Source organism: Rana temporaria, chromosome 12 (genome assembly GCF_905171775.1).
Source record: "Rana temporaria chromosome 12, aRanTem1.1, whole genome shotgun sequence".
NCBI lineage: Eukaryota > Metazoa > Chordata > Amphibia > Anura > Ranidae > Rana > Rana temporaria.
The window spans coordinates 126,824,386-126,848,571 of NC_053500.1; the positions used below are offsets into that span (position 1 = coordinate 126,824,386).

At 45.4% G+C, this 24,186-nt stretch overlaps 1 protein-coding gene across 5 annotated transcripts in view; it reads left to right on the plus strand.

The window, feature by feature from the left end:
• LOC120918799 (deoxynucleoside triphosphate triphosphohydrolase SAMHD1-like) overlaps positions 1-23,885 on the plus strand; it is a 135,954-nt gene extending 112,069 nt beyond the window's left edge. For all 5 annotated transcript variants that reach the window (XM_040330600.1, XM_040330603.1, XM_040330601.1 and 2 more), the window contains 7 exons: positions 3,882-3,973; positions 5,919-6,031; positions 8,345-8,469; positions 8,589-8,678; positions 13,767-13,871; positions 20,283-20,417; positions 23,851-23,885. In XM_040330600.1, the coding sequence (XP_040186534.1) occupies positions 3,882-3,973; positions 5,919-6,031; positions 8,345-8,469; positions 8,589-8,678; positions 13,767-13,871; positions 20,283-20,417; positions 23,851-23,880 (690 nt within the window). In that variant the 3' untranslated portion in view covers positions 23,881-23,885. The remainder of the gene's footprint in view (positions 1-3,881; positions 3,974-5,918; positions 6,032-8,344; positions 8,470-8,588; positions 8,679-13,766; positions 13,872-20,282; positions 20,418-23,850) is intronic.
• The last annotated feature ends 301 nt before the right edge of the window (positions 23,886-24,186 follow it).

A 24,186-nucleotide genomic window follows, 5' to 3' on the forward strand; every position in this document is an offset into this window, starting at 1 on the left:
ACGTACAGTGTATTGTACATCTCATGCAGCTTGTTCTGCCACAGAGGAATCTGTACCCAAACCTTCTGGCCTACCTTATACACCCTCTCCCGGACAGTCCGGTCATACCATTGTTTCTGGGTAGCTTGGACCTGTGTAAGATTTTCCAGCACCAAGGCCATCAGAGTGCCTATTTTCTCCCAAAGTTTTAGTACATAATCTACCAATAAGACTTCTGGACCAATATTCTGCCCCTCCGAGGCCTCTCGAAATATGATTGAGGTGTCCGCGGACCCTTCTCCCATACAGAAGCTAAAAGGGAAAGAATGCTATCGATGCCTGGGGCACTTCACGGCAAAGAGCAGGTGGGGTAGATACCATTCCCAGTCCCTTCCTTGAGATTTCACAAACACTTTAAGCATCTGCTTTAAAGTGCCGTTGAATCGCTCACACAGCCCATTTGTCTATGGATGGTAGGGACTGGCCATGATATACTCTACCTGCATCTTCTGACACAAACATTCCATCAAGCGAGACATGAACTGTGTGCCGTGATCTGTGAGCATTTCCTTGGGAAAACCAACTTGGGTAAAGATGCACAATTTAAACTTCTCCTTGGGATACCGTGGTGCCACAATTGCCATAAGAGCAAAAAAGAAAGTGTAGTAATTTGAAATAAACTATAAAGGTAAAAAATATAGTACTACAGCGCTAATTAAATATTCAAAATTATGACATCAAAAAAATTACCAAATAATAAACGCAGCATATAGTGTGATGTATGTCAAACAAAGTAGTGCAAATATATATATATATATATATATATATATATATATATATATATATATAAAAAAAAATATGCGCTGAATATTAACTCAAATAATGTGAAAACCGTAATGGTTCAATACTCTAATGAACCAAAAGTGTATGCAAAAAAAGAAAAGAGATGAAAAACAAATCCAAACAATTAGTCCAATTACATAGACGTGTAACAGTGCTTCTCCTGTGGACAACACCCAAAACAAATGATTTGAGAGATGTGCGATGTGTTCACACTCTACGGCTCCTGTTTCATATATGTGCAGCGCCTCCTCCACACTGACAGAGCTCATAGGAAACAAACAGAAGAGAAGGTTCTCATAGCGCAAATATGTATGAACAAAAATAAAGAAAGAGATTAGGACTTCTAGCACACGTGACTTAGTCATGTGTCTAGTGACGTAACGCGTGGGGGAGGAGTTACGAGCGGGACGGACTACAGATCCGAATGAGGAGAGTACATCACTAAGCTGAGCGGTTAACGGAGGATTGGTGCCTTAATGCTGTTTAAAATCGGTGGATTTGTGAGTGGCCCTTGCTAGAAGTCCTAATCTCTTTCTTTATTTTTGTACCTCAGAGACCGACGTGGCGGCATGACATCACATAGACAGCTCCGCCCTACGCATTTCCCGACTGACAGACCCAACTTGGACAGAGGCTTTTGGAGGTGTCTAGGGGCAAGCCTCCTACCCACTGACTATGGGCCCTGGATTTTAAGGAGGTGTGTGCCTGGGTACCCTTGGAGTGGTCTTGCTTCAGATTCAAGTCCATGTTTCCCCAAAACACAGACTCTAAGAACTGGAGGACCCATATACATATTTGGGGTCTCTAGGTCCAAACCAGCAATGACTGCTTCAGACTGTGAGACTCTGAGGAGATGTTGTTATAATCAGCTCAAGCAACCTGGTGCTGGGGGTCTCCTGCTATAGTCTGTTAAGGTGTTCTGTGTTTATTAAAGCGGAGGTCCGCCAATTTTTTCTTTTTAAAGTCAGCAGCTACAAATACTGCAGCTGCTGGCTTTTAAAATGAGGACACTTACCTGTCCATGGTGCCCGCGATGTTGGCACCCGAGGCCAACCCGTCGCTTGGTCCTTGGATGCTGTCGCCACCATCTTCTGTAAGGGAATCCATTCCGAGTTTCCTACTGCGCATGCGTGAGTCACGCTGAATGGTCCCTGCTGTCCTCTGGGATCCGTGTGTCTCTCAGAAGACAGAAGGGACAGGAAGTGGCATAGACCCCCGCAGATTCTGTGGGTGTCTATGCCCAAAAGTGGGTGCAAATACCTGTATGATACAGGTATCTGCCATCCCTCCCCCTGAAAGGTACCAAATGTGACATCGGAGTGGGTTCCAAAAAGCGGAGGTTCCATTTTTGTGTGGACCTCCACTTTAAGTGTGTCTCTTCCATTGGGTTCCTCCTAGGTGTGCAGTTATTGAGACACCTAATTTTTCTGTCCAGGGGCGGACTGACCATTCAGGCACTCGGGCATTGCCCGAGGGCCCCATGCCACTAGGGAGCCCCATCAGGGTTGCCAGCCTCATTTAAAACCAGGGACAGTATGTAAAAAATCTGTGGGTTTTTTTGTTTTTACATCTGTCCCTGAAATGTCCCTTACCGACATCCTTTTGGTCTTAAAATCCCAAGATTATAGCTGCCCCACCTCTCCAGTACCTTCTCAGTGTGTTTTGTGTATACTGTGTGTTTGTGTGTGTGTGAGTGTGTATACTGTGGGTCCCCATTATCTCCTATTGACCGGGGGCCCCATGAGTTGCCAGTCCACCCCTATTTCTGTCTGTCTACTAGTATTGTGTCCACTTCACCTTGTAACCAAATTATTGTGTGAAGTTATATGTTTGTTTGATTAGCTTACTGTTAGATTAGATTACTGTTTAGTTAAGTACACTGTTAGTTAGCTTTTAATTGGATTGGTGTTTGAAGTTTGCATTGTCATGCTAATATCCTAAAGAGGGGAATGTCCTCCTGTGGGGTATAAAGTATGGCCCGGATTCACATACCTTGGTGCATAGTTATGCCGGCGCAGCGTATCGAATATACGCTACGCCGACGCAGCGCAGAGAGGCAAGCACAGTATTCACAAAGCACTTGCTCCCAAACATACGCTGGGTTTCCCCGGCGTAAGCCAGCGTAGGTGGAAATGGGCGTGAGGCATGCTAATGAGGCGTGACCCCATGTAAATGAAGGACTGAGCGTCATAAAGATACGAATCACGTACGGCGCATGCGCCGTCCTGTGGACGCAACCCAGTGCGCATGCTCAGAATCACGTCGGAACGAATGCCTAAGATACATCGAATCACTGCCTACGACGTGAACATAACCTACGCCCAGCCCTATTCACGTACTACGTAAACGATGTAAAAAATGAAGGCTGTGTTCCCTGGTCCATACCTTAACATGACTTGCGCCTCCTATATGGGGAATAACTTTACGCCGGACGTAAATTTTTACGCAAACCGCGTATATTATGCGCCGGGCGCATCTACGTTCGTGAATCGACGTATCTCCCTCATTTGCAATGGGGTGTCCAGCATAACTATGCGCCCACGATATGCTGGCGTAGGCAAGTTACGTCGGTCGTAAGAAGCCTATTTTCAGGCGTATCTAGCTTTCAGAGTCCGGCGCATAGATATGACGGCGCATATGTGCACTTACGCGGCGTATCTCAAGATACATCTGCGTAAGTGCTACGTGAATCCGGGCCTATGTGTCTGCATTTCAATAAACAGTCATTCCTTTGGTTCTTATCCCAACATCTTGTCTGTGTATGATGCTTTGGGTAATAGGGCTGGTTTTTGCAATTGGTCTGCTGGAACTTCAGGGACCTCTCTTAGAGGCTTAGCTGAGCTGGAAAGGGTTATGCCTGGGAAGGAAAATATGCCTTTTTTTGGCAAATGTTCATTCATCTGAAGGTGGTGGCAGAACCCAGGTAGTCATGACAATGAAGACGATGTCCTGTGATGTACTGCAAGTAAAAGATTTTACAGGTAAACCAAAAATCCTGAACTTTTTTTTTTAATATGGATGCTCTCTCTCTCTCTCTCTCTCTCTCTCCTGTGTTTTAGGAAGTTGACAATCTGTATAATATGTTTTACACACGGAACAGTCTTCACCGGAGGGCATACCAGCATAAAGTTAACAACATCATTGAGATAATGTAAAGCAATCACACTTTTTATATTTTGAATATTTAACTTCATTACATTTTTTTGTATAATTTTTAAAGCAGTCTATTTTACGATTTTTTTTTTTTTGCATTGTTTTTAAATAACCAGTTGAATTTTTTTATCTTGTTTTAAGGTGATTTCAAAAGAAATACAAACAGAACATTACAGCGTTTGTTAAACCCCCCCTTCCCCTAAAAAAAAAAAAAGATCCTGTTCCTTTTAAAGTATTTTATACAGCACAGTGCTTGTGTTGTGTCATTTGGCCCCCTGTAACACCTGGCTGATCCTGCCTGGCTATACCCTCCCCCCCTGTATGCTTACACCAGGGTCATCCGTACGTGCCTCCGTCATCCACAGCTCTGTGCTCTCTCCCCCTCCCCTCTCTGCCTGTCAGCTTGTGACAGTGCCTGCCCCCTCAGCCCCCTCAGCCCCTGCTGCTCAAATAACTTTAACATCTTCATACCATCCCCTCTGAGTTCTAATCCTGTGAGCCCCTGTGTGAGTGATTTATAAAAAAAAGAAAGTCTGCTATACCTCATTTCACAGCTCTTCTTAGCGATAACATGATCGGCTGTCTCTCTCTTTCCTTTCCTGAGTGATGTCAGCAGGGAAATCTCGGCCCCGCCCGCTGCATCTATCAGACGGGGAGAGAAGAAAGCCCAGCCGATCATGTGATCGCTGAGAAGAGCTGTGAAATGAGGTATAGCCCGAGTGCTTTCACACTGGTGTAGTGCGCTTACAGGATGTTAAACATAGTCCTACATGCAGCATCTTTAGGGCTGTGCGGGAGCGGTGTATACACTGCTCCCAAACCGCCCTGCCCATTGAAATCAAAGGGCAGCTCTGCCAAAGCGCTGTCAAAGCACTTCAGCAGCGGCGCTTTTAACCCCTTCTTGGGGGGCTAAAAGCGCCCCGCTAGCGGTGGCAAAGTGCCGCTTAACCACTTCCCGCCCGGCCTATAGCAAAATGACGGCTGGGAAGTGGTTCAGTTATCCTGACTGGGCATCATATGACGTCCAGAAAGAATAACTGCCGCCGCAGCGATCAGTGGTGTGTCAGTCTGACAGCCGATCGGCGGCTCTTCTGACAGGGGGGGTCTGCGCTGGTAAACAATTACCAGCGCACCCCCTCCCCCGTGGATGCCCACACTGGACCACCAGCGATGCCACCAGGAAACCCCCCTTCATGTGGGATGACCAGGTACGTCCCCCATGGCCACAAGGATTGCCACAACATGCCCAACATATGCCAATTAGTTTCCACAAATGGGCACTGACTGGCACAATTATGGATGCCTGCCAGATCAGTGATGCCCATCAGTGCCATCCATTAGTGCCGCCTATGAGTGCCCGTCAGTGCAGCCATATCAGTGCCCGTTACTGAAGGAGAAAACTTGCTTATTTACAAAATGTTATAACAGAAACAAAAACTTTTTTTATTTGTTGCGCAAAAATTAAAAACCCCAGCAGTGATCAAATACCACCAAAAGAAAGGGAACAAAATGATAAAAAAAAAATTGTTTGGGTACAGTGTAGCATGACTGCGCAATTGTCATTCAAAGTGTGACAGCGCTGAAAGCTGAAAATTGGCCTGGGTCGGAAGGGGGTGTAAGTGTCTGGTATTGAAGTGGTTAAACAGCGGTAAAGCATGCATTGGGACAATGTCTCCCTGCCTGTGATTAGCAGTGCTGACTTCTTGGCGGACTCTGCACATGGAGCTCATCCCTAGTCGGTAGGATGTAGTTCATAGGGCTCTAATGAGCAACAGAAGGACCACACTTGTTAATCATTTCTGTCAAGAGGTCTACTAAACATGCATGATTTTTGGGGCCGGGATTGGAAAATTCTTCCATACAGATGACAATATATATATATATGCCTAAATGCATTTATTTATTTTTGCTGAGATCTTTCCCTTTTCTGCTTCTTTCTCTAGGATTATGGAAGCCTTCGTAAAAGCAGATCCCTATATCAAGATACAAGGGTCAAAAGGCAAAATGAGTATCTCTGAATCTGTGGAAGACATGGAAGCATATACCAAGCTCACAGGTGAGAACTTTTAGGGGAGGTTATCAAGTGTCTCACCATACCTTTACATCACATCTATCTGTACAGTAAAAATCCGAAAAATTCATTGTAATCCCATTCACACAGCATACCAAAAAAAAATTATTTTTAGATGTTTCTTCAGAGTAGGTGTAATGGTAGGCATCAAGCATTCCTGAAAAGGTTCAAAGTAAGCTTGTCCAAATAGAAAGGCTAAGGACGGTCTCAGCTTTCTCTCATTTACATACAGTGTAGAAGGCAAGCTTGTAAATTATTTACCAATACCCATTGTTAGAGCAGACAGTGTTTAAATCTAGCTTACAATTGATAATGACATCTGGCAGCACAGTATAGGCAGCTCTCCAGAACCCTCATAGACAGAAGTTTGAAATAAAATGAACCTCTAAAATGAAAAGCATTTTTAAAGCCCAAAAAATATCCCATTCCTTTCTCTCAACCTCTCTAACCCATCGTGAAAGGCTATATCTTAATCGTACAGGATACAGGCAACATACTTGTGCACCATGGGTTATAAGTACATACCTTCAAGCAATTGGGCACTGGCAACCTTTTGAGGACACACCTCCCCTATAATCCTACCTCACTTTGTGAGTTCTTAGTTTTTTCACTAGTGGCTGAAAGTGATGGGCCGGTTTTCCTTAAAGGAGTTGTAAAGGTTCGTCTTTTATTTTATAAATTGGTTCCTTTAAGCTAGTGCATTTTTGGTTCACTTACCTTTTTCCTTCGATTTCCCTTCTAAATGTTTTTTTTTTTCTTTGTTTGAATTCATCACTTCCTGTTTCTCCTCAGTAAGCTTTCCACCATAATCCGAGCGGTGGAAAGTCATTTAGAACAGCTTACTGAACAGCTTACTGAGGAGGAACAAGAAGTGAGAAATTCAGACAAAGAAAACAAAGAAAAAAAACATTTAGAAGGGAAATTGAAGGAAAAGGTAAGTGAACCAACAATGCACTACATTAAAGTAACCTATTTAGAAAATAAAAAACAAACCTGTACATTTAGTAGATCAGTCTTCGCCCTCAAGGAGCTCACAATCTAAGGTCCCTAATGCCCCCCGTACACACCATCCGAAAATCGTACGAAAAATGTCGCTTTCGAAGCGATAGTACAGAGTTTTCGAGAGCCAATCATGACAGTTCATCCGATATTATTCTAACAGACATGCACAGATTTTTTTTTTTTCGTACAATGCCAGAGCATATGATTTTTGTTTAAGTAAGCTGTCGTTCGAACACATGACATCTCTTAGAAATTTTGATTATGTTGTACGAGAATTTTCGTGACTTCAGTAAACTCATCAGATTCGATGTGCGATTAGCATGCAAAAAAATAACGGATGATCATCTCATCGTGTGTACGGGGCATTACACACATTTATACTTACACTAGGGACAATTTAGACAAGAGCCAATTAACCTACCAACATATCTTTGGAGTGTGGGAGGAAACCCAGGCAGGCACAGGGAGAACATGCAAACTCCAGGCAGGTAGTATAAAGACACTATACGCATAGGCGTGCGCACATAGGGTGTAAGGTGTGCCTGGGCACACCCTAATCACCCTGTACTGTGCAGATTCCCCCTGCTGCCTGGCTGTAGAGAAAGGGACTGAGGAATCTCTGTCCTCAGTCCCTTTCTGTGTCTCAAAAGTTAGACATCAGGGGTCTGTTTAGACCACTGATATTTCACCAAAGCCCCCAAACAGGGCTCCTAAAAAATAAATAAAAAAAGAATATAAAAAAAAAAAAGAATACAAATAAAATTGTAAAAAAATTAATAATAATACAAATAAAGATAAACTACTGACACCGATCTCTGCCCTGCTGACAAAGCCCTACTGACTTGCCCACTGCCATATATGGTATATTACACATGCATGTGTGTTTGAGCTTTGGTGTGCACACCCTAATGCAATAGGCTGCGCACACCTATGACTTTACGTCTTAATTATATGCGTCAGCTGGTCAGATTTTAAGTGTGTCTAGTATGAAGAAGACTTTTGAAGGTAGTATAGATAAATTGGAAGTTAAGTCATTTGATCAGTATCCTAACTCCAAATTTGTTTCAACAGGGAACATACCCCAAAGGTCTGTTGTTTTTTTCCAACTCTGCAAAAAAATGATCTTATGACAAGTAATATTAGGATGTTGTGATATTGAGATAATGCAATGTTTTCTCTCTCCATAGGATTTCAAGTGTAAAGCTTTTTTTTTTTTTTGTTTTCCTTTTCATTTTCAATTTTATAGTGGAAAGTTTCTTAACTCACCTCAGTTCCACTTTTCTCTTTCTCCCAAAGACAACATGTTCCATCAGATCTTGTACTCCAGCGAACCCGAACTTGAAGAAGCCAGAGAGATCCTGCAGAAAGTGGAGCGCAGGGAACTGTACAAATTTGTAGGAGAGAGACTGCCCGGCAAAGCGGTGAGATGTCCAGTAACCAGCAAATGTGCCCTTGAGGCCCCAAATGTCTGGGCTGAAATACATTTTTATATTTCCATTTTTAAGAAGACTGTTTCACCATATATTGTTGTGTATTACAGGAGGACTGTACAAATTTAAAAACTGAGCTGGTAAACGACATCTTTATATCTATTCAAATACAACTCCAAAAAGATGATTTTATCGTAGATGTGAGTTTTTGTTTTCATCCAAAATGTAATACTGTACTTAAAAAATAGCGTTCTTGTAAATGCGATTCAGATTTCCAGCATTATCCGTCTTTAACATTCTCTATTTCTCATACTCTTTTTAAAGTAATCTTTCTCTTCTAAGCAGATCTGTATAAAATGAAATGATTGAAATACTGTATGAAATTATTCTGCACTGGGGTAAAAAATACCTGGACAGAGCTGCCTACACAAAATTTGTGATACCAAATTAACACCAAAATTATAAATATAGCGTGGCACTAAATTAAAATCAATACTATGATGAGTATAACAAGAAACAACCAATACCGTATGTCAGGGTTCCCCAACCCCCAGTCCGCGGCCCACTGCCGGGCCATGGCCTATTTGCAACCGGGCCGCAAAGGCTGCACTGTGTAAGGTGCAGAGGCAGGCAAGCAGAGAGAGGACATCTCTCACCACCCGCCCGGATTACGGCACTTACGCCCACACAGCGGGGCTGCTACACTGCAGCAAAGCGCGGGAGCAGAGAGATGAGATCATCTCTCGCCGCCTGCCCAAAACACGGCACTTCCGCCCACACAGCGGGGGGTGCAATACTGCGGCGAGGCGCGGGAGCAGAGAGATGAGATCATCTCTCGCCGCCCGCCCGAAACACGACACTTCTGCCCACACAGCGGGGCTGCAATACCGCATTACCGCTGTTCTCCCTCAATGGCCTGTGATGCCACCATGGCAGGTGACAAAAAAAATCTAGTGGCAAACCACATCAGGTGATGTGGCAATCCATACCTGGTGGCAGGTGACATGGCAAGTAGCAATCCACACCTGGCGGCAGGCGACGTGGCAATTCGAACCTGGTAGCAGGCGACGTGGCAATCCCCACCTGGTGGCAGGTGTTGTGGCAGGCGAGGTCGCAAGCGACGTGGCAATCCACATCTGGTGGCAGGTGACATGGCAATCCACATCTGATGGCAGGTGACATGGCAATCCACATCTGGTGGCAGGTGACATGGCAATCCACATCTGGTGACAGGTGACATGGCAAATGACAAACTGCATCTGGTGGCAGATTCTGCATTATGGTGAGTTTGAACTATTTCATTTTATATTACAATGCAATGCGCTTCAATCATCCCAACACCATATCAGCCATTGTTCTGTGATGATTGAAGCGCTAACACCAGCCATTGGCAATGTCTCCAATGAGCATTTGTGCTGTGATATATGGGAAACGTAAGGGGTTAATTCTTGGTGAGCGTTGCCCCTGTTACTATGTAGGCATTGTAGCTTGATGTGCTCCATTTGGCCAATCCACTTGTAGATGTCATCTTCTGATAAAATGGCCTACACGTGACTTTGTCCGCCGGAGTTTGCCACCCGGAAATCGCCTGGTTGGAAACTGCTCCTGGGATGGTTGGTGACATTGTACCATGCAAGTGCAATTATAGCATTAAAAAGGCAATATTTTAAAACATATTACACTATGAAGTATGGCTTTGCTATTCATCCTGCAACTGGTTGCCAGCAGAATAATCAGATGACAATCTGATGAGGAGATTTTGTTTATAATGGTCCATATTATCCACTTAAGCCCCGGACCATTTTGCAGCTAAATGCCCAGGCCAGGTTTTGCGTTTTGGCACTGCGTCGCTTTAACCGACAATTGCGCGGTCGTGCGACGTGGCTCCCAAACAAAATTGGCGTCCTTTTTTCCCCACAAATGGAGCTTTCTTTTGGTAGTATTTGATCACCTCTGCGGTTTTTATTTTTTGCGCTATAAACAAAAATAGAGCGACAATTTTGAAAAAAATGCAATATTTTTAACTTTTTGCTATAATAAATATCCCCCAAAAACATATATACAATTTTTTTTTTCCCTCAGTTTAGGCCGATACGTATTCTTCTACCTATTTTTGGTAAAAAAAAATCACAATAAGCGTTTATCGATTGGTTTGCGCAAAATTTATAGCATTTACAAAATAATGGATATTTTTATTGCATTTTTATAAAAAAAAATTTTTTTACTACTAATGGCGGCGATCAGCGATTTTTTTCGTGACTGCGACATTATGGCGGACACTTCGGACAATTTTGACACATTTTTGGGACCATTGTCATTTTCACAGCAAAAAATGCATTTAAATTGCATTCTTTATTGTGAAAATGACAGTTGCAGTTTGGGAGTTAACCACAGGGGGGCGCTGAACGTTTTAGGGTTCATCTAGTGTGTGTTTACAACAGTAGGGGGGTGTGGCTGTAGGTCTGACGTCATCGATCGAGTCTCCCCTATAAAGGGATCACTCGATCGATGCGCCGCCACAGTGAAGCACGGGGAAGCCGTGTTTACATACGGCTCTCCCCGTTCTTCAGCTCCGGGGAGCGATCGCGACTATAAACGAATAGCCGCGCCGTCGTCCCGGATCGCTCCCCGAGGGAATCCGCCCGCAGCGGGGGGGGGGGTCCCGATCGGACCCCCCACCCGCTATAAGGCAAGGACGTATATATACCTTCTGCCTGTCTGTGCCATTGCGCAGACGTAAATAGTCGTGCGGCGGGCGTTAAGGGGTTATTTGGTAAGAGGCTGATTTTATTACCTGATATGGAATGATAACACAGTGGTGACAAGCACTTGGACCACCTCACTGGCTATGCACCTGATACAGTAAAACCTTGGATTGCGAGCATAATTTTGTTCCGGAAACATGCTTGAAATCCAAAGCACTCATATATCAAAGCAAATTTCCCCATAAGAAATAATGGAAACTCAGATGATTTGTTCCACAACCATTTATTCATAGGTCTTTTAGTTTATAGTCCATATAAAAATATTACAGCAATGTAATAGGTTGTGTGACCATAAAATGTTCACTAGCAACTCACATGGTTCATGATTAAAAGAGGCACATCTAAGTATGCAAACATCTGGGCTAAAGCTGTCCATATAGACCTTCCCCCACACCACCGGCTCTCACTGCTGTCCGTCTGCATTTGTGATCTGAAAGCGAGGCTTGAAGCGCAGCATGGAAGGCCTAACGTCGATGGCGGTGCAGAGGACGGTCTATGAGGACAGTTTTCCCCCGGATCCCTGCATACTTAGATGTGCCTGTTTTAATTATCGACCATGTGAGATGCTAAATGTTGTACCTTCATTAAATGCAACCATATTGCTACACTTAGAGGCGCCTCTCTTCTCTTTTATAATCAGTTGTGACATGACGCTACTTGTATATCAAGACATCGCTTGTATATCAAGTCAAAATTCATTAAAAAAATTAGCTTGTGTTGCAAAATGCTCTCAAACCAAGATTTTACTTGTATATGCCTTTTTGATCTCTATATGGTCTTTAAAGGAACACTAAAGGTGTGTTTTTTTATTAGATCAACTGATTGCTGTAAGCAAGAGCATTTAAATATCACTTACTTCATTTTTCCTTTTGACCTCCAAAATACAGTAATCCAGGTTTGAAAATGCCATTTCCTGTCTCTCCTCTTCTTGCTTTCCACCAGCATCTGAGCCGTTTTGCATGGTGGAAAGCAGAATGTGCTCACCCCCCTCCCTATGACTACAGCCCTGCGTGAAGATGCTCTCTTATCCCTCACAGGCATGGAGGCTAAGCCTAATGGGAACTGTAGTTCCCATTAGGCCGTGATGTAGCAAGAATGAATGCGCACCGCAAACCAGGAAGTCAGTGAGAATAATGATTCAGGAGTGACGGAGGTGAATAAAACAGCTTGATTTCAACAGGTATCAAACTAGTTATAATGCAAAACATTACTTTTTACTTTATCAGCTACTGTCAGACTTAAATTTAAGAGGAAAATATTTTTGTCTTTACAACCCCTTTAATATTGGGTAAGGGACCATTACTTTCACTCCTATAGTGGCATGGAATCATATATTTTCTATCACATTGGAGATTTAAAGAACAAATTAACATTTCCACAGCAGTTTTTTGTTATCATTATCATAGTATTGATTTTAATTTAGCACCACACTATACTTATAATATCTGTATATGCAGCTTGTGCCCTCTTCCATACTGTGCTTATGAAATGGAAAACGCAGTATACTGCGTAATTAACCTCTTCCCTCCCACGCTATAGCCAAAAGATGGCTACAGGGTGGGCCTAAATTGTCAGGAGGGCGTCCATGTACGTCCTGCCTGCACGCCCCCTGCAGGGCACGGGCGGCACGCTCCTGTGATCAGAAAGTCCATGAGACATCACAGATCGAAGTAAGGGTCTGATCCCGGCCACTTACCACATGATCAGCTGTCAGCCAATGACCGCTGATCACGTGAGGTAAACAGAAGCCGGTAATCTGCTTTTTTTTCCTCATGCTGACAGCGCAAGGAGAAAAAAAAGCCAATTACCAGCTTGTGTAAATGTGACATCGGTCCCAAACACTCCACCCCCACTGCTTCTAAGCAGTGCCCACCAGTGCCACCTATCATTGCCCATCAGTGTGTCATGATTAGTGCTGCCTCATCAGTGCAACCTAACAGTACAGCTTCTTTAGCGCACATCAATGAAGGAGAAAAATTACCCATTTGTAAAATTTTATAACAAAATATGAAAACATTATATTGCTTGTTTAGCAAAAAATTAAACCCACAGTAGTGATTACCACCAAAAGAAAAAATAAATTAAAAAAATTGTTTTATTCGGGTACAGGGTAGCATCACTGCGCAATTGTCATTCAAAGTCTGACAGTGCTGAAAGCTGAAAATTGGCCTGGACAGGAAGGAGGTATAAGTGCCCAGTAAGCAAGTGGTTAAAGAATAAAGCTGAACTCCAGGAATTCAGCCACTTTGTAAAGCGTTTTTTTAATTTTTCAAAGATTTATATAAACTAATCCTCAAATGCCTAAACATTGTTTTAAGGGGTATCTTAGATTTGGGGCATTTGAAAGACATCAACTTAGAGTAACCCTGTCTCCTAACAAAATATTAACTGCAGGTCCCACAATAGAAATGTTATTGTACTCGCCTCTTGACACTAGCACTTGCATGTCCGTACCCAAATATTTGTTTTATTCAGGGGTTGTCCTAAGGCATTGACCTGTATATCATAATATTTGACCATCAGGTGATTGATTTGAACTATGGAATGAAAGACCAGGATCCAATTAACAATGTGCGGTTTTACAGGAAGTTAAATCCGGACATGGCTATAAAAATCACTCAAGGGCAGGTAAGTTTATGATGTATTGGGAGTATTTCAATGAAAGAAATGTGGAAGAATTTAGCCCTTTCCTGTCCTATAGGAGGAAGGGCGGACTTCTCAATCACTTGTGATTGGCTGCCACAGTGGTCAGACAATCAAGAGCACTAGATTTCAATAATGGGGCCCCTTTCACGAGGGCTTTCCGATCAGGTCCGCCTGTCAGTTTTTCAGGCGGACCTGATCGAAGCCTCCATTCACTCCTATGGGGCAGCAGATGTCAGCGGTGACATGTTCACTGACACCCGCTGCTATCCTATCCGATCCGATCCTGTGCATGAAATCCAGACGGATGGTGACCCTATTCTCCATCCGTCTAGTGGATCGGATGAAAATGGACAGGCGGTCCGTTTTCATCCGATTTCCCCATAGAGAAGAACAGGGCTCTTACAGGTCCATCTCTGCACAGTGAGCGGAGATGGACCTGTCATCCGCCTGCTCAGCAGGGATCAGCAGATTGATCCCCCGCTGAGCAACGCGGAGTCCGTCGGGCAGACTGCCCCTGTGAAAGGACCCTTGCATGTATGGATAGAATTAGTCAAACAAGACTCGGGCTAGCATAAATGAAACAATACTCCTTCACATCTCTTCCAAATACTAGACGGGTGAGTCTAATTGGCGAAAGTCTTAAGTTAGGTACTCACGGTTTGTTTGTTTTTTGTTCAGCCAGTGGATTCCTGCAGTGAAGTGGGTGCAGGAATTTCCCCCCTCTGGGACATTATTGTATTATAATCTCCGCTGTCAGAATATACTGATCAACGCTGCAGCCAATTGGCCGCAAGCCGCTGATCAAAGAAGGTTTTCCAGTGGGTCCGTTCGACAGAAGCAGGGCTTTGCACAGATCGAAATTCTGCTGGCACAGCAGGAATTGGGAAAATATCGATCTGTGTGTACCCCACATTAGATCTGTGAACACCCTGCAGGCACCTACTACCCAACTATCACCTGGTCATGGGTGGAAGAAGGGGCTGGGGGGATACAGAATGTATTTACATAAGCAATATGTGGCATACATACTGTATATATGTACATATAGAGAAAAGCCAATTTCACGTGTTTGGAAAATATTCAATGCAATGTATAATCCTGTGATGTTTTCTTGTCTGTATCTATTTAGCCTCTGGCCTTGTTTGTTGGCTTTTAACATAAATGTAAAAAAAAAAAAAATAGTTGTGTTTGACTTTTAGTGCCGGTTCACACATATGCAATGACGGGCATCGCATGTGATTCGCACCAAATTGCTGTGCAGATCACATGCAATGTGAATTTCAGCCATATAAACTGTATTGCTGAAATTGCATTTGCACCAAAATGGGCTTGTATGCCTCCTATTAGGAGAGAACTAGGCATAATTATGTTAACAAGATTAATAACATTAAACTTGTACAGCCCCGCCCAGAGGGCGGTCCTCTGTCTATAACCCCTGCATCCAGCAGCTCAGTTTTATTCTGCCTAGCATAGAAGGACCTGGCACCCGGTTGGGACCATTGGTCCCGGAGATTTTTTGCCTTTTTTCTACTTTTTTGATCCAGTGATCTACTATCAACTGCCGGCTGGGTGATGGGCTGCATAATATACATCCTTGTAGTCTCCCCAGTCCGGCCATCGAGCGTGAGCAGACCTTTAGCTTCACGCTGGTTCGGCCACGACATGCCCCGTTGCTCCAGGGGTGGCTGGTAAGCTATATGCTCCGGGGCACACATATGACTGGGGTACTGATGTCCGAGTCACAGCCACCCCGTACTGATTGGGTGATGGGTCTGTCTGGAATGTGTCCAGCAGTCCCCGCAGAACGGGTAAGTAGAGTTCCCCCTGTCTCGGCAGGATGGAACCGCTGTATCATGGGAGCGTGACCACCATGAGAGCTCTCGCATGACTGTGGTGACTAATTGCGGGGAGGACCAGAGACAGCCGCCGAGGGACCCCAGAAGACGAGGATCGGGGGCACTCTGTGCAAAATGAACTGCACAGTGGAGGTAAGTATCACATATTTGTTATTTAAAAAAATAAATACATTTTGCTTTACAAACCCTTTAACTGTAAAATCCATTTCTTGGATTACATCACAGGACACAGGGATCCCTTCCAAATGCCTTTGTTTATGGCTTACTACAAAAAATTATGCCTTGTCCAAGTGGGACTGGGTTATGGCTAAGAGAATTTCCTGCCTTTTTTTTTTTTTGCCAGTGTCTAACCACTTGAAAATGGCAGCATAACCCTATCATAATGAAGATTCCCTGTGTTCTGTGATGTAATCCAAGAAAAAAAAAAAAAAAAAAAAAGGTTAAAAAAATTAATTCACCCCAACCAGCTTTGCATACCTACCTCTGTAGAGCCACTGGACGCAAACCCCTTTGTAAGTAGTAACATGGAGTTTGCATAGTGCTGAAGATTGTTTCCCTACCCCACCTCCATATAGCAGCAGTAGGTACCAGAGAAATCGGTCACCAAGCACCAACAATGTCTCTTGTGCAGAATGGGATTCCCTGTGGAGAACTTATATATGAAAGTTATTTAAACATTGTAACGGTCACCACCGTTTACGACCTTCCATCCCATCCACGACAGCTCATCTGACACTCCAACCGTCCAACAGACATCAGACATCCCAGAATAACGGGTCATTCCATTACAAACATATTCTTTTTATTACTTTAACATGAATTCCATAGGGGTGCGCAGCCTATTGCATTAGGGTGTAGACCTCAAAGCTCCAACATACAAGCCTTTCTCTGCAGCCTCCGCTGCACAGGGCAGTGAATGAATGGGAAGTGCTCTGTGCTAAACGACTTCCTGTTCCTTCACAATCTGAAGAATAAGGAACACAGTTTAATGTGCTTCAGTTATGAATGAACACAGTGAGTGAGTGTGTTCATTTTAAAAAGGAAGGGTCCGGTAAATGACAATTACTAGTCCTTCCCCCCCCCCCCCCCGCTCTCTTTCCTGAAACCTTCCACACAGCAGCCAGGAGGAGAGGAGGGAAGCCAGCAACACTGTAGGGTGTGGGGGGGGGGCAACACGGGGGGGAAGCTCAGGCAGTAGGAGGAATCTGCACAGCCAGGGCTGGTGCAAGGATTTTTGACACCCTAGGCGAAGCCTCATTTTGGCGCCCCCCGCCCCATTCGCTCCTCCGCTCACTGAGATTTTTGCGGTGCCTCTTCACCTATACTTCAGCCATGGTCCACATGCATGCACCTGTGCCCCTGGACCTGGCCCAAAGACAACTAGAGGATGGCACCGGCTCACTTCCTCACGCCAGCTGTGGTCCACAGGCTAGAGCAGTATACAGAGAGGCTAAGGCCCCTTTCACACTTGCGGACAATATGTACGCTTTCTTATCCATCTGTTTGCGGATGAAAAAGGGACATATATTGATCCCTATGAGATCACGGGTGTCAGCGGATAAACATCCACTGACACCCTATAATTGTCCTCCTCCGCAAAGATCCGATTTTGCAGACGGAAGAATGTCCTATTTTTTCTTCCGTCTGCGGATCGGATAAATACATTCACACACGGTCCGTGTTCATCCGATTCCCCCAAAGGGGAGAGCGGAGAAAAGACAGGGCAGTCCCTGCACAGTGTGCGGAGGCCGCCCTGTCATCCGACGGCTCAGCGGGGATCAACGGAGCGATCCCCACTGAGCTTACGGAGCACACGGAGGCGGATCATTACTGATCCGCCCCGTGTGAAAGGGGCCTAACTATGTAACTGCCTGTCTGTACGAGCAACAGATACACTGACAATGCTTTACAGGTTCTTACTAGAAACAATAATAAATGCAAATTTTTTGACCTGCAAAAAGATCTGCATTTATTTATTTTACAAAAGTGAATTTGAACGTCCACACCTCAGATCACCCCATCACTGTATCATCCTGAACACTTGTTCCCCTCTGCACCCCCCCACCTTTGTTCCCCTTAAACCACCCAACACACACATATCAGTTCCTATATGTACCCCCCTGCACATCTGCCCCCCCCCACACACACACCAGATCCCCCTCTGTACCCCCCCACCAGTTCCCCCTCTGCCCCCCACACACACCAGTTCCCTCTCTGTATTCCCCCCACACACACACACATACCAGATCCCCCTCTGTACCCCCCCCACCAGTTCCCCCTCTGCCCCCCCCCACACACACCAGTTCCCTCTCTGTACCCCCCGCACATCCCCCCCCCACACCAGTTCCCTCTCTGTACCCCCAGCACACACACACACCAGATCCCCCTCTGTACCCCCCCACCAGTTCCCCCTCTGCCCCCCCCCCACACACACCAGTTCCCTCTCTGTACCCCCGCACATCCCCCCCCCCACCAGTTCCCCCTCTGCCCCACCCACACACACCAGTTCCCTCTCTGTACCCCCCCCGCACACACACACCAGATCCCCCTCTGCCCCCCCCCACACACACCAGTTCCCTCTCTGTACCCCCACACACCAGTTCCCTCTCTGTATCCCCCCCACACACACACACACACACCAGATCCCCCTCTGTACCCCCCCACCAGTTCCCCCTCTGCCCCCCCCCACACACACACCAGTTCCCTCTCTGTACCCCCCCGCACATCCCCCCCCCACACCAGTTCCCTCTCTGTACCCCCCGCACACACACACCAGATCCCCCTCTGTACCCCCCCACCAGTTCCCCCTCTGCCCCCCCCCCCCACACACACACACACCAGTTCCCTCTCTGTACCCCCCCCACCAGTTCCCCCTCTGCCCCACCCACACACACCAGTTCCCTCTCCGTACCCCCCGCACACACACCAGATCCCCCTCTGTACCCCTCCACCAGTTCCCCCTCTGCCCCCCCCCACACACACCAGTTCCCTCTCTGTACCCCCCGCACATCCCCCCGCACACCAGTTCCCTCTCCGTACCCCCCGCACACACACACACCAGACCCCCCTCTGTGCCCCCCCACCAGTTCCCCCTCTGCCCCCCCCCCCACACCAGTTCCCTCTCTGTACCCCCGCACATCCCCCCCCCACCAGTTCCCCCTCTGCCCCACCCACACACACCAGTTCCCTCTCTGTACCCCCCCGCACACACACACACACCAGATCCCCCTCTGCCCCCCCCCACACACCAGTTCCCTCTCTGTACCCCCCCCGCACACACACACCTGTTCCCCTCGGCACCCCCCCACCTGTGTTCCCCTTAAACCACCCAACACACATATCAGTTCCTATATGTACTCCCCTGCACATCTGCCCCCCCCCCCCACACACACACCAGATCCCCCTCTGTACCCCCGCCCCCAGTTCCCCCTCTGCCCCCCCACACACACCAGTTCCCTCTCTGTACCCCCGCACATCCCCCCGCACACCAGTTCCCTCTCTGTACCCCCCGCACACACACACACACCAGATCCCCCTCTGTAACCCCCCACCAGTTCCCCCTCTGCCCCCCCCCCCCCACACACCAGTTCCCTCTGTACCCCCAACAGATCCCCCTCTGTACCCCCCCCCCACCAGTTCCCCTCTGAACCCCCCACCCCCCACAAACACACCAGTTCCCCCACTGTAGCCCCCCCCCCCCCACACACACATATATCTTTTCACCCTCTGTACACACAATGCACTTTAAACTTAACAGCAAATTCCATTTTTTTATTTCATGTGACTGGGTGCAGAGTGTGCTGCCTGTGCTTTCAGTAAATACCTGAGCCAGCCGCGGTGAAGGCTTTACTGAAGGAGAGTGACGCAGCTGCTGCTGCTGCCTGTCCTCTCCTGTCTGTCTGCCTGTCCTCCGCAGCCGCTCCTCTCAACAGACCCCCGAGCGCCCAGGAGGAGGGGGGGATCGGATATCACGGCAAGCCCGGACTGCAGCACTTCCGGCCGGCTGCTCCTTGTCGTCCCGGCTCTCACCCCTCATCATCTCACTGCCGCTGCTACGGACCTACGGTGGCACTGCAGGCTTGGGATAGAGTGGCGAAAGTGATGTCTTCACCGGCCGCCGGCGCAACCGCCCCCCTAGCGCGCCATAAAGCATGTTTTTAAAAAATACAGATACTGGAGGTATTTTAATACTCCGACTCGAGTGGCTTCGGATTTTGCCGCCTCCCCCTACCCTGGCGCTCTAGGCAGCCGCCTAACTTGCCTATGCCTAGCGCCGGCCCTGTGCACAGCATGTAGTGATTAGGGTGTGCCCAGGCACACCCCATGTGCACGCCTATGATGAATTCTAATTATTTTTGGCTCTTAAGTGCAAAACTTTCTAACTGCCTTTCAATCCCCAAAATATTTGAACTTGTGTAGCAAAGTGTTAAAAGAAAACGTAATACATAAGCATAGAAAGTATGTATTATACCTTTGTCCTTTGTAAATGTGTCCATTTCTTTCTCCTGATATTTGTTACCCCCCCCCCCCCCCCCAGGTGTCTCTGCTTTTGCCAACGCAGTTTGAGGAGCAGATAATCCGTGTTTACTGTAAAAAGACGGACGAAAACATCCTGGAGGCTGCCAAGGAATCTTTTGAGCAATGGTGCCAAAAGCATGGCTGCAAACCTCAGGTCTGTGATTGCAGTGGAGCTATCGGCTGTTTTTTTCTTTAACAGAAGTTTGTATTACATATAACGAAAGTTTTCATTCGTTTTTTTTTTTCAGATTAGCATACTGTATATAGAATCTTTAGAAGTGTTGGCTGAAATCAAAAGCCTTTTCATGTTGTGTCTCAGGGATGACAGAGGCGAGATCTTTACCAGAATTTCAATGGATTGACAAGACAGATGCTGGTCTTGCACTCCTCCACTGGATGTTCCATAATCTTGAATAGATAATAATGGGAAACCCAAGTGCAAGAGAGTGATAAACTTCAGCCATATCTAAAAAAAAAAAAAAACAGGAATGAATGCAGCTCTATATAGATTAATACACACTTAAAGCGGTGGTTCACCCTTAAAAACAAGTTTCTACCATTAAATCCAGCATACTAGCGTGAGCTACAGTATGCCTTTATTTTTTTGCGCTGTACTCAGTTTAATCGCGTAGTTAAGTTTCAAACTCCCCGTGGGGAATGGGCGTTCCTATGCAGAGGGGAACATGATTGACGGCCGGCTATGGCGCGTCGCGCTTCCCGAAAATAGCCGGAGTAGGACTCGGGCTCTTCACGGCGCCTGCGCACAGACTAGGAGCTGACTGCGCAGGCGCCGTGAGGAGCCAAGTCCTATTTCGGCTATTTTCGGGAAGCGTGACGCGCCATAGCCGGCAGTCAATCATGTTCCCCTCTGCCTAGAAACGCCTACTCCTCGCGGGGAGTCTGAAACGTAACTACGCGATTAAACTGTGAGTACGGCGCAAAAAAATAAAATAAAGGCATACTGTAGCTCGCGCTAGTATGCTGGATGACATAGTAGAAAAAAAAATAAAAAATTTAGGGTGAACCCCCGCTTTAAATGTAATACTGACCTATAATCACAGAATATAGAAAAACACCCAATCCAAAGAGTGGGCAAAGTCGGACTTTGAGGCACGTGGAAGTATAAAAAATATAATTTATTACAATTGAAAAAAATATATAAAATGTACAATAACAGTGGTATAATGGAATGTGAATAATTACAGTCACAATACAACCATCTGGATCAGAAATATATGGCTAGTGAATAAATCCTATTGAAGTCGACTTCAATAGGATTTTTCTATATTCTTACCATTACGGATGTGGCTAATGTGAATGCTTCCCTTGTGTATCTTGTCTTCTCTATCCCCCCCCCTCTTTCTTTTCCCTTTATCTGCTTTCCCTTCCCTCTTTCCTGTCTTTTTTTCTCTCCCCCCCTCCCTCTCTTAATTTTTCTTCCTTTCTCCCCCTCCCCCCCCCCTTTTCTCTTCCCTTTTCCCTCCTATTCCTTTTCTTTTTCTCCCCCAGTTTTGTGTTTTCCTATTTCCCTTCACTCCCTTCCCCTTTTTTCGACCTATAATCACACACATAGGTTGGAATTGATGGACTTGTGTCTTTTTTTTTTTTAACCTCATCTACTATGTAACGCCCCTTCCACACGGGCGGATAGAATTCAGCTTTTAGCTGCGGATAGATCAAGTTATCTACCGCAGCTAAAAAGGATACCAGTTGTAGTTCTAAATAGAGAGATATATACAGAGAGAGAATCAAAAAGGGGTTAGTACAGCGATCTCCCCCCCCCACTGAGCTGTTGTATTCTTTTCTTTTTTTTTACCTAAAAGAACTTCCCGCCAGAACACTCTGATCAACACTCTCCACTATTGGCTGAGAGCGGCGATTGGGAGTCTGGTTCTCCAGCATGGTTGTCCGACAAAAGCTGGCCAAACCGACATTCACACGGGCTGAATGTTTTTTTATTGAACCGGGTGTCTCCCAACATTCGGCCCATGTGTACAAGGCTTTAGTGTCTGCTTCCTGATGAAGTTAAATACAGCGAAACACTTCAAAGCCCATAATTTGAAGAGTTTGTATGGAACCATCCATTGTATTTAACAGTTATCTGTATATGACCGATTCTTGCCGTTTCTTTAAAATATGGTTTTAAACAACCAGTTTTTATAGATTAGTCTGGTTTAATTTACTGGCACCTTTAAAAATCACAATTTTTTTTTAATTTGATATACATGCCCAACATGGGATGTGGTGTCTTTGGGTTTCCCACTAGTGGATCTTTCATAAATCTATTTCGATTTAGGGAGGTCAAACTATCAGGACAGTGGGAAACACAACTAGCCTTTTTTGTAACATGTCTTTATTCTTAGTGTATGTTTTTGGAGGTGTATAACATTTACAATGGCTGCATATTGTGGGACTGCTTGGGAGGGATTCATGACCAAGAAACAACAGACCGAGATACAGTCAAAAGAATTTTATAGAGATGGATTATTTAATTTTATTTTTCTTGGGTTACGGAGGCTACTTGAAAAAGTCAGATTTTGGCACAGAAAAAGCTTTGAGGAAAAACAAAATTGCACCCTGGGGATTGTGAGAAAAAAAATCATGCAAGATCTCAAACAGACTTGGGAACTCGATTTGCAATCTTGCTCATTTGGGATGATGAACATCTTATGTAAACAATACAACACTGAAATTATGGAATTGGGTGGCGAGATCCAGAAATGTTATGTGGGAAAATACAGTACATCTGTACTCGCGAAAACCCTGTTTTTTTCAAAGGGAGAATGAGTTAAAGGAACATTTAGAAAAATATACATTAGACCAGCCTTTTTCAACCAGGGTGCCTTTTGAGTTCTTCAGGGGTGCCTTGACAAAATGCCTAAAAGTGACCCAAAATTGTCTCCAAACCAGCAAGTGGATCAAAGAAACGAACATATTCGCTTGCACACCATGGATCGTAGATTACGTCCAAAGATTTAATGCAAAACAAACATCACAATAGTGCAACGTTTCGAGGTCACACAGGACCTCTTCGTCAGGTGAGTGATAAAGATACTTGACAAAGAGGTGCTGTGTGACCTCGAAACGTTGCACTATTGTGAGGTTTGTTTTTCATTACATTTTTGGACGTAATCTACAATCCATGGTGTGCTGGCGAATATGTTCGTTTGTTTGATGGTTCCAGTGCCCAGCTGGTGATAGTTTCAGCACCCACTTTTTTTTTTCCATGAGCCGTTTTTCCAGGAACGTGTGCGATTGGAATATTGACTAGCAAGTGGATCAATTCTGCCTTTTTGCTATTCAAAGCCACAAGTTTTTATTGTGCAGCATTAAAAACAGTAACTAGCGTCCAAACGGCCCATGACATCAGTTGATAAAGAGCAGGTCGCCCCTGCCCAGTGGGGGTCATGTTTGCTGTATGAGGGAGAGAAACTGAGGGAAAAGAGAATACAATAGGGTGGGGGGCTTGCTAAACGCCATTCAAGTTGATAAGCATTTGCATGTGAGATACATGAGCCACAATGCCAGCCAGCTCAGAGTAATGATGTAAATGATTCTAACATATCTTCTGTTTCTTCTGTTTCCAGCAAGAACCCACAATCGCCAGCGCTCCCTAAAAACGGAAAGGTGATGAGGAGGGTACACAGTCTATGCACCCCTAAGTGCATTTGCACGTCTGCACATTGTCGTCAATAATATAATGCACAATTTAAACGAATGTGCCAGCTCCTTCACAACTGAGTTCTCACAAGGGCACTTCTGTACGCCCCCAACGTATTCTTTCTGTTTCCATATCCACTGCACATCCGACCACTCCCCAACTTATTATGCTCTGGTACAAAAATACCAGTAAACATTCAAAGTTCATCTGTCAGTAATATCTTTAATTAAGATTGTGTTGCACTTTACATGCACATTATTTA